General features: G+C 49.2%; 1 protein-coding gene across 2 annotated transcripts; it reads right to left on the bottom strand.

The window, feature by feature from the left end:
- Nucleotides 1-3,798: 3,798 nt before the first annotated feature.
- On the bottom strand, nucleotides 3,799-8,980 carry LOC120995003. Of its 2 annotated transcripts, XM_040423948.1 has the most exons (3): nucleotides 8,000-8,979; nucleotides 5,446-5,526; nucleotides 3,799-4,523 (listed from the first exon to the last, which is right to left on the bottom strand). In XM_040423948.1, the coding sequence occupies exons 1-3, from the start codon at nucleotides 8,892-8,894 to the stop codon at nucleotides 4,144-4,146; spliced, it is 1,356 nt and encodes a 451-aa protein (XP_040279882.1). In that variant the 5' UTR covers nucleotides 8,895-8,979; the 3' UTR covers nucleotides 3,799-4,143. The 2 variants fall into 2 exon arrangements, with proteins under 2 accessions (XP_040279882.1, XP_040279883.1); XM_040423949.1 differs by lacking the exon at nucleotides 5,446-5,526 and having other exon boundaries at nucleotides 8,000-8,980.
- Between the last annotated feature and the right edge of the window lie 1,927 nt (nucleotides 8,981-10,907).

Here is a 10,907-nt window from a genome sequence, read left to right as displayed (position 1 = left end):
TTCCGGTCTGTGTCCTGTGCTGTACAGCTCAGGCGGCGCGATGATGTCATCGAGCCACCTGTGCCGGCCTCTGATAGGCTGCCGGCCTAGTGCCTGCAGCCTATCAGAGGAAGGGAAAGGGACACACCTCTCCCTCCCCTGCCTCAGCACAGTCATCTGCATCGCTGTCCTGAGGACGACGATACAGATGACTATGGAGATGAACGCTTCCACAATGGAAGCGTTCATCTCCCTGTGCCCCGCCGCCGCCCCCCCCCCCACATCTGAGCAGCTCGGGGGGGCAATTGCCCCGTTGCCCCCACCTGGATCCGCCAGTGCTGCTGGCCCCAGGGGGGGGCACTTGCCCCCCCTTGCCCCTCCCTGCGGACGCCCATGTATGGGCAGCATATAGTTGATGACAGGTTCCCTTTAACGTGTTTTCATCACGTGACCAGAACAGATTCTCATTCCTTGGCAGTAAACAATGAGTTTCAATGACTACAATAAGGAGAAATTGATAGATAAAGCATAAAATATTTGCAGGAACTGGAGGAACCATTTATCTTTCCACATTTTAAAAGGTTAATCCCACTTGATAAAGTGATGGTATATTACTAGAATATGTCATCATTCTCTGATTGGTGGGAATCGGACGACATCCGCCAATCCAGGGCCACAGCACTGGTTTAAAATGTTCTGCCCACCATTAAAATTCTTTGCCGGTTGTAAATCCAAAAACTCTAATTTCTTAAAGTTTATTAAGCAAGCAAATTCATGCAGGCATTAATAGGGTTAGTTAGATTTAGTGTTAGTACAGCCAGTAGTTTAGTATTTAGGATTAGTTACATGGGACTTCCTCAGACTGGACAGAACAGCCTGGTTTAGTGCTGCACTGCATTTCTCTGCACAGCCGGTGACCAGCAGAGAAGACTTTGTGCAGGAAGATTTTGAAAGGACATTGCTAAACCATTGTTGCCACCCCATCAGTCTCAGGCCTGTGGGCAGGGGCAGACTGGGAACTCAAAGTAGCCCTGGAAAAAAGCCTAAAGGTGGCCCGATGTTGTAGGCATGTCCAAATTGACAGAAGGTGGGGACCAAACATATAGACAGGGACAACGGAAGTAGGTGGCTCCATAGTTCAGAACAAAATACTGCCCCAGAAGAACCAAATACCACAGAGCAGCACAAAGTACAGCCCCAGCAGAACCAGATAACACAGTGCAGAACAAAATACTGCCCCAGCAGAACCAGATACCATAGTGCAGCAAAAATACTGCCCCAGAAAAACCAGATACCATAGTGCAGCAAAAAAATACTGCCCCAGCAGAACCAGATAACACAGTGCAGAACAAAATACTGCCCCAGCAGAACCAGATACCATAGTGCAGCAAAAATACTGCCCCAGCAAAACCGGATACCATAGTGCAGCAAAAAAATACTGCCACAGCAGAACCAGATACCATAGTGCAGCTAAAAATACCGCCCCAGCAGAACCCGATAACACAGTGCAGCACAAATACTGTCTCAGCAGAACCAAACACCACAGTGCAGCACAAAATACTGTCTCAGCAGAACCAAATACCACAGTGCAGCAGAAAATACTGCCGCTCTCGCCCCAGAATGAAACTGGTGGTTGGTGGCCAAGAAGAGGGTTTGAGCGGCCCCCTGGGCATTGGCCCACTGGGAAATTACCCTGTAGGGTCTATGGCCAGTTCGCCCCTAAACATGGGGATCCCAGAGGCTGGAACCTAACTGTACATGTAGAAATGATCGTACAGCCAGTTATCAGCTGTGCACAATTTAAACTGTTCCTACTGACATACATAAAGGAATCCAGAGATGAAAGATCTTTTTGTTCTAACTTCATTGTCCATTGTCAGAAAAACACAAGATGTACAATTATTACGGAATCTTCCAAACTGAGTATGCAATGATGAGAAGCATGTTTACAGCTGACTATAAGGCCTCCTTCACATGGGAGTCGCGGGTGAGGGCCGGATGCGATGCAGGTGCGTTTAGGGAAAATCGTGCGAGTAGGCACGCAATTTCAGTCAGTTTTGACTGCGATTGCGTGTTGTTGTTTAGTTTTTTCCACGCGAGTGCAATAAGTTTTGCATGCGCGTGAGAAAAAACTGAATGTGGTACCCAGACCCGAACCCGGACTTCCTTACTGAAGTTCGGGTTTGGTGTTCTGTAGATTTTATTATTTTCCATTATAACAAGGTTATGATGGAAAATAATAGCATTCTTAATACAGAATGCTAAGAATAATGTCAATTGAGGGTTAAAAAATAATAAAAACATTACTCACCTCATCCACTTGATCGTGAAAACTGGGATCCTCTTCTTTGTTTTTCTTGAAGGACCTGCAAAATGACCTTCGCTGACATCATCGCGCTCACCATGTGGTGAGCGCGGTGATGTCAGCGCAGGTCCTGTTGAATGAAGATACAAGGTCCTTCTATCTTCATTCAGCAAGACCTGCGCTGACGTCACCGCGCTCACCACATGGTGAGCACGATGACGTCAGCGAAGGTCCTTTTGCAGGTCCTTCAAGGAGAACAAAGAAGAGGATTCCGGCTGCACGATCAAGTGGATGAGGTGAGTTATGTTTTTATTATTTTTTAACCCTCAATTGACATGAGTAGGGTTATTGGCTACGCTCGGGTCCACTACCCCATCATTTAGCTAACTAACCTTCCCCATTTCCTCTCCCAATAACCACACACAGCCACTGTTTGGATTAAATCGGCCACAGCAGCCGTCTTTTATTAAATAATATAAATAACATGAATAAACATAACACTTGATATAACAATGACATATATATATATAAATATATACATGTCTAACTGACGAGGGGGGTCCTAGAAGCCGCCTAACTGCACCTTAAACGACCACAAACCACCACGGCAATTCCATCTTGCCCCCAGCCGCGTACCACAAGCTCGGGGACACCAACTGACGGACGCCATACCAAGCCAACCAGGTGCCCCAACTCTGAGAGTCCAGCCCCACCATTGAGGCCCTCTCATTCACCGTTACCATCCAGTAGCCCCAGCTTCTATGACCTCCCCCCGCCACGACTGCTGCGACAAACGCAACACTTAAAGCCACACTCCGTCCACCACCCCTTGTCCATTTTTTTTTTATTTATTTTTTTAATACATTTATTTATTTATAAAATACACATTTTTTTTATTTTTTTTTTTATATATGCATCCCCTCTATAATATACCGTTGCCGCCCTGAAACATCCAAGTACACACTACGGGAGGGAGGGAGGGAGATGCTGGCTCTCTGCTCCTAAAATGGCGGGCGCTGACCTGCCTCACCACTACTTCAGCCTGCCGCTCCCCGCCCCTTTCTAGCTCCTCCCCCCTTTTCCTGCACTCATCCACTTAACCCTTACCTTCCCTGACCCTTGCTCACAAAACCCCTCATGCCGGCCTCCCCTGAAGCGTGCCGCTTCGTCCGGCCTCACTTGAGTAGGGTTATTGGCTACGCTCGGGTCCACTACCCCATCATTTAGCTAACTAACCTTCCCCATTTCCTCTCCCAATAACCACACACAGCCACTGTTTGGATTAAATCGGCCACAGCAGCCGTCTTTTATTAAATAATATAAATAACATGAATAAACATAACACTTGATATAACAATGACATATATATATATAAATATATACATGTCTAACTGACGAGGGGGGTCCTAGAAGCCGCCTAACTGCACCTTAAACGACCACAAACCACCACGGCAATTCCATCTTGCCCCCAGCCGCGTACCACAAGCTCGGGGACACCAACTGACGGACGCCATACCAAGCCAACCAGGTGCCCCAACTCTGAGAGTCCAGCCCCACCATTGAGGCCCTCTCATTCACCGTTACCATCCAGTAGCCCCAGCTTCTATGACCTCCCCCCGCCAACAACGCGCAGCTTGACAGCCCTTAAGCTCGCGCGTTCCGCCACACCCGGAGGGCTGTTTCAATACCTCCCTGCAAGTCCAGTGACCACAAATCAATGCCCACCGCATTGAGGTGGACTCCATCCTGTCTCCAAAAGCCTCCTGTTCCTGCTTCCAACTCGGGGTGCCTCACCACCACCGCCCCATGTTTGGCACAGAACCGCCCAATCACCCTGTTCAGCTTAATCCTAGCCTTATTCAGCCTTTCAACCGATCTCGCCTCCCTCCAGACCTTCCTGGGGACAATGTCCGACCACACAGTGACAACTGACGGGAAGAGGGACCACAAACGCAAAAATCAAAACGTATATCCCTGATCAACTCTCTGCAAGGTCGGACCCCTAGGTCATTTCCCCCAACATGCAACACCAAGATATCTGGGACTCTATCTAACCTGGCTTGCCGATGAACCTCCTGCAAAACACTACCCCACACCATACCTCTGCGTCCGATCCATCTTACTATGGCTGTCCCCCGATCAAACCCCAGCTGCCGCCCATTCTGCCGAACATCCGCTCGTAATGCCCCCCAGAACACGAACGAATGGCCCAGGATCCAAACTAATAACGGGGCATCACCTGAAAAAAGAACGAGACAAACATGGTTAGACACAGCCTTAAACTGCCCCTAAACGCACATACAGCCGAAAACGCTCCGACTCCCACCTCCCAATACGCTTATTCACTTCATCTCGCACCCCCAAGCGAGCAGCCTCCGTGGCAGCACCTATCCTGAAGGAATGACCCGTAAACTTGCCAGAGTCTATTCCTAGATTACGCAAACATTTCTTGAATACCGCTATAAATTGAAATCGTGATAAAAAGGAGCCATCCTCGTGTCTGAGAATCGGTCCTGCCGCGACCCCTGCCCTTCCTTGAAAATCCCGCAAACACCGTACTGGACACAATAGACATCCCGGCACCTCAAACAATGAGACTAAATGACCCCTCCCCTCCTGATCCGTCTTTGAAAATCTCAGATAAATCAGCACCCTGTCGTCATATAACGTTACATCCTCACTCCTCAGACCCCCTTCCCGCTGCACACTTGCACACACTAACTCCCCTAAACGAAAGGCTCCGAAAAAAGCCAGAGCAAAGGCTAGTCTAAATAAGCTCACCTCCCAAGCCGAGCGACACACTCCAGCTACCTGCTCCCCTAACTGTAACAATAACGAAAAGGACACCGGTAGGCGGGAATCTTTGACACGCTGAAACCTTCTATAACCCTTCAAAATTTGTCGGACCAAAAAGGACTTAGTAATGTCCGGGGAATTCCGCAACTTGAATCCGAAAGCCAAGCCCGCCATGCAACCATTGATCTTGGCAACCGACCAACCTTGATCCTTCACGTGGCCAATGAACAGTAACAACGGAATTTCCCCGTCCAGTACCTCGACCCCTAGGTCATTACACCACTGCTGCCACCTACTCCAAGCCCTATCGTACATCCTCCACGTGCCTTCACTCAATGATGCCTGCAACAGACAAGCTACGGTACCTCCAGGATCTCCCACAACGACTCTGGACACACCAATCCGACCTGACTCGCCTCCGGGGCCAGCTGGCGAAACCGCTCCCACTGAAAACGAGAAAGTGCGTCAGCTATACAGTTAGAGGAACCAGGCACATGCACCGCAAACACCCAAGCATTAAGGGACAAACACCGGAGAACCAACTGCTGCAATAGGCAAATAACTGGGGGGGAAGAAGCCGTTACCCTGTTGATGGCTTGCACAACTCCCAAGTTGTCACAATGGAAACGAACCTTCTTGTGCCGAAACTTCTCCCCCCAGAGCGTGACTGCCAACACAATGGGTAAGAGTTCCAACAATGCCACGTTTTTTACCCACCCTTTTCGTACCCAGGACTCAGGCCACCGACCCGCACACCACTGTCCTTCACAGTACGCCCCAAAACCCGCTCCACCCGCAGCATCCGTAAACAATTCGAAATCAAACGCATCAACCACCCCCCCCCATAACTAATGCTCTGCCATTAAACTGTTTTAAAAAGGAATCCCAAACTTTCAAATCCCCTTTCAACTCACTGCCTAGTCTAATAAAATGGTGGGGAGACACCACCCCTCCTGTCGCCGAAGCCAACCTCCTACTAAAAATGCGGCCCATAGGTAGGATTCTGCATGCAAAATTTAATTTGCCCAACAAAGACTGCAGGTCCCGCAGACGAATCTTTTTTGCTGTCAATGCCGCCGCCACCTCTGTTCTTAAATCTGACACTTTGTCTACTGGTAGCCTACACTCCATCCGCTGTGTATCTATGACAATACCCAAAAAACTTAGCTCAGTAGCCGGCCCCACCGTTTTGTCCACCGCTAACGGGACTCCAAAACACTCAAAAACAGACTGTAATGTGGATAACAACAACGAACAAACCCTAGATCCCCCCGGCCCCAAACACAGGAAATCATCCAAATAATGAATGACAGAGTGACAACCTGATTCCTGAACCACCACCCACTCCAGAAAAGAACTGAAACGCTCAAAATATGCACACGATATTGAACAGCCCATTGGCAAACACCTATCCACAAAATAAGCGCCATTCCAAAAACAACCCAGTAAATACAAACTATCCGGGTGAACTGGCAACAACCTAAATGCCGCTTCAATATCACATTTTGCCAACAGGGTACCCGGACCCAGCTTCCTTACCCATTCCACAGCCGCATCAAAGGAAGCATAAACCACAGAACAAAGTTCCGGGTCAATGCCCTCATTGACCGACGCACCCTTAGGGAATGATAAATGGTGGATGAGCCTAAATTTATTAGGCTCCTTCTTAGGGATCAAACCCAAAGGGGAAACTCGCAAGTTACTGATGGGTGATGTAACAAACGGACCATCCATCCTCCCTAGGGAAACCTCTTTCGCTAACTTTCCTGTCACTATGTCCGGGAACTGCAATGCCGAGCGCAAATTCTTCCGCTTCTCTAAGACTGGTAACGGGTGTGAAGGTATATGAAAACCGAACTTAAACCCTGAATACAAAAATTCAGCTAACTCCTGGTTCGGATATCTATTTAGATGCCCCACCATCCTTTCCACTCGCACTGGGGTCTGCCCCTTTTGCAAAACTATCCCCCCCCCTTTGTCTACCCCCTCTAAAACATCTGCTAGCCCCATGGCCCCCGCCACACACGGAACATTCATGCCTAAATTTGCATTTTTGGCCGAATTTGCAACTTCCCTCATTGAAAAGGAAGCAGTATCCTCTTCCAACTGGGGGCGTCCCTGTACCTTGCTGTACCCCAACCCCTGACTCACTCCGAAAGGACTGACCACTCCTACCTGGCGCTGTCACCCTCATCCATAACGCAATGTCCTTATGGTCCCATCTCATATTAGGACGGACCGCTTTCCTCTGACGAAACTGCTCGTCATACCGTAACCACCCGGAACCCCCATACACTCTATAGGCTTCCCCAATAGCATCCAGATAGCAAAATAAAGGGGAACAGCATTCCGGACTCTTCTCCCCAATCACACTTGCCAAAATAGCAAAGGCCTGTAGCCAATTACTAAATGACCTAGGGATAAGGCGATAGCGACGCTTATCATCATCCTCCTTTCTTACTCCATCCTTTTTTACCACATCAAGGTTGAACCGCTCCAACGGAAGCAGCGAAAAAATTTCTATATACTCTCCCTTCCAAATTTTCTCACGCACCTCCGTTTTCAAATGCGCTCCCAGGGGACCCTCAAAGCAAACATACACCTCCCCTTTTGCGGCGTCATCTAATCTGGGCCTATCCTCCTCACCTCCCGCCTGCGTCTGCACTGACACTGATTCGGCTACACCTGTGCTATTGGCCACTGCTACATTACTATTGTTAGCGGTCGCCGGTACATTGCTATTTTCTGCCCCCAACCCCCACGCTGCTAAGGGGGTAGCCCCCGTTGCCCCCCTATCCTGACTAACCCCAGCTAAACCACACAGCAAGCGCCCCAAACCACCGATAATAGCACTATTGCTCCCCCCCGCCCCAGGCGCCACATTAAATATAGATAACAGTGTTCCCAGTGATGTCTCACCTAGCTGCCCGGGTGCTGTGAACCCGGCAGCCGCAGGTCCTGCTTCCTGACGGACGACTCCTGGATCCACGACATTCCTTTGATGGGTACTTGCGCTGTTCGCCGGCAGCACCCCAGCCGGATCACTGCTGGGTGCGTTAGGAATGGCTCTGGGACGCCCTCTGTCTTCCACGGTGTCAGGACCAGTAGCAAACTGTCCGCCCTCAGGAAATGGCCTGCGCAACTCCCTGTCCTCCATATAAGCATCTGCACGCCTGTCTTCATGCCCAAGAGGCCTGCTCTGGGGCGGGGAGCCGTACAGAACAGCCTCGTCCTCCTCCTCTGTAAGAAGCGCATCATGGCAAGGCCTGCGCCCGTCCCTGGCACCTACAGGCGCAGCCTCGTGTGCCACTGAAAGGGGCTCATCCTGTAAGGGCCTGCGCCGGGCCGCCCTGGCCGACCGCGCAGCCCCGCTGCTGCCTCTGCTGCCACTACCTCTCCCACGCTGAGCAGGCCTCCGACTCCTGAGGACAGGAGGGGATCCTGCAGAACCAGGTCCTGACTCCCCTGTTGCTGGCGCGATGGGCTGAGGGGAAGGCCCCACAGCCTCTGGAGGGTCCCGCCGGACATATGGATTCCTCCCACGCCGGGAGGCCGCAGTAGCCTTAGAATGCTCCCGGCGTGGAGGGTCCCTTGTGGGGCTCCTGACACGGCGCCGGACCCGGGGGGGTAAATCAGGGCTCAGGCGCGCCAGCGGCCGTACCCGCCACGGCCGTGTAGCTGCTGGAGTAGGGCTAGACGTACCCACCTCCGCCCCCCCTAGCAATGCGGTCACCTGCTGCTCCAGCCAGTCGCTGCCCCTGGTGTCCGCCGCTTCCCTCAAGCGCCGCAGCATCACCTCCACTGCTTCTGCCATTGCTGAATCCGATGCTGCAGTTCAGAAGATGTTGGCTCTCTGCCAGATGCTGGCTCTCTGCTCCTAAAATGGCGGGCGCTGACCTGCCTCACCACTACTTCAGCCTGCCGCTCCCCGCCCCTTTCTAGCTCCTCCCCCCTTTTCCTGCACTCATCCACTTAACCCTTACCTTCCCTGACCCTTGCTCACAAAACCCCTCATGCCGGCCTCCCCTGAAGCGTGCCGCTTCGTCCGGCCTCACTTTATACTTAGCATTCTGTTTTAAAGAAAGTTATGTGTACCCCAAAATGGCACCATTTAAAACTACAACTTGTCCCGCAAAAAACAAGCCCTCATACAGCTACATAGATGGAAAAATAAAAAAGTTATAGCTCTTGGAAGGCAACGATGAAAAAAAGAAAGAAAAACGCTTGATCAGTAAGGCCCAAAACAGGCTGGTCACTAAGGGGTTAATATATGCAAATGAGCCTCTAGGAGTATTGTGGGTAGGGATGAGCCAATTGACTCGGGTACCTTGGAACTGATCAAGGTTTTTACAGTCTCGTGAGACTTCGCAAAGTAATAACTTCAGCTCATCGGAGACAATACATTCTAATACTGTATGGAACTCCCGCACCGTACAGTATTACAACAAAGTTTTATGCAAATTGACTTCGGATGAAGCATCCAAAATCGATTCGCTCCTCCCTAATTGTGGACATTGCCGTTACTCCTAGAGGCTCAACTCTCTCAGCAACTTCCACTCCCTCTGCACTTTGATTGACAGGGCCAGGCAGTGAAAATATCATCAGCTGCCAAGTACACATGCAACAGGTCAGCCATTTTCTTAGGTGCAAATCTGCTGATTGATGCCCTTTTATCACTTATTATATTCAGACACAGTGGTAATGTCGCCATGCTTACAGGGATTGCTGTAACTTCTGTTTGCCACAGTTTTTTTGCAGTAAAGAAACCAGGTTTGAATATAACTTACGTGTCATATGGTATATTAGGACAAAGCATTAATACCCAGTTTCATAGTTACTTATCAGTATTCAGTCATAAACTAATCCGCATTCCATTCAAGTGCCATAGAGTTTAGCAGTGTGTTGTGTATGTAAGAGGCGCTCTCTATACAGCATGGTGACCTATATATCAGTGCTTATTTTCTCTTGTGTGTTACTAACAGCAGCTGGATTGACAACATTTCCGTTGATGGACTCAGTATTCAGGCATGTAAACTTTATAAAAGTGCACCTTAACACCTCTACAATACTTCACTGAGTTTACTTAACATGTTCCTGGAGCATATCCTGAGTAGCAGACAATAATTCAAACAGAGAGATTCACACAAACACACACAGCAGATTTTGGCAGAAATATCTGCAACTAGAAATCAGTTGCCTTAGGCTACGTCTACACGACGACATTTGTCGCGGGCACAACTACACTGCAACATTTGTAGCGCAACATTTTGTTGCACTAATGTCGCACGACAATTTTTATAATTGCAGTCTATGGTGTCGCACTGCAACATGCAACATGCTGCGACTGCGACGCAACAGTCGCAGAAAAATCCATCTCGAATGGATTTTCTGCGACTGTTGCGTTGCAGTCGCAGCATGTTGCATGTTGCAGTGCGACACCATAGACTTCCATAATAAAAATTGTCGCGCGACATTAGTGCAACAAAATGTCGCGCGACAAATGTCGTCGTGTAGACGTAGCCTAAATCTATGTTATCTTTTCTGCAGAAAGCGCATGGACTTCTGAAAGCTCCATTCAGATGAACGGTAAAGTCTCAGAAATTTCTGTTATAGATATACATACAGTTGCAAGAAAAAGTATGTGAACCCTTTGGAATGTTATGGATTTCTGCACAAATTGGTCATAAAATGTGATCTGATCTTCATCTAAGTCACAACAATAGACAATCACAGTCTGCTTAAACTAATAACACACAAATAATTAAATGTTACCATGTTTTTATTGAACACACCATGTAAACACTCACAGTGCAGGTGGAAAAAGTAT

The sequence above is a fragment of the Bufo bufo genome, chromosome 3, assembly GCF_905171765.1.
Source record: "Bufo bufo chromosome 3, aBufBuf1.1, whole genome shotgun sequence".
NCBI lineage: Eukaryota > Metazoa > Chordata > Amphibia > Anura > Bufonidae > Bufo > Bufo bufo.
Note: the sequence above shows the minus strand (reverse complement) of the source record. Positions and strands in the feature narration are given on the sequence as shown.

Excerpts from the sequence above, each read along its gene's own strand:
- LOC120995003 (XM_040423948.1), bottom strand. The coding sequence starts at position 8,894 with ATGGCAGAAGCAGTGGAGGTGATGCTGCGGCGCTTGAGGGAAGCGGCG. Across the intron at positions 5,527-7,999 it reads CACAGCACCCGGGCAGCTAG|TGGGAGCGGTTTCGCCAGCT; the intron begins GTGAGACATCAC and ends TCTCGTTTTCAG. Across the intron at positions 4,524-5,445 it reads CGTTGTGGGAGATCCTGGAG|GTGATGCCCCGTTATTAGTT; the intron begins GTACCGTAGCTT and ends TTCTTTTTTCAG.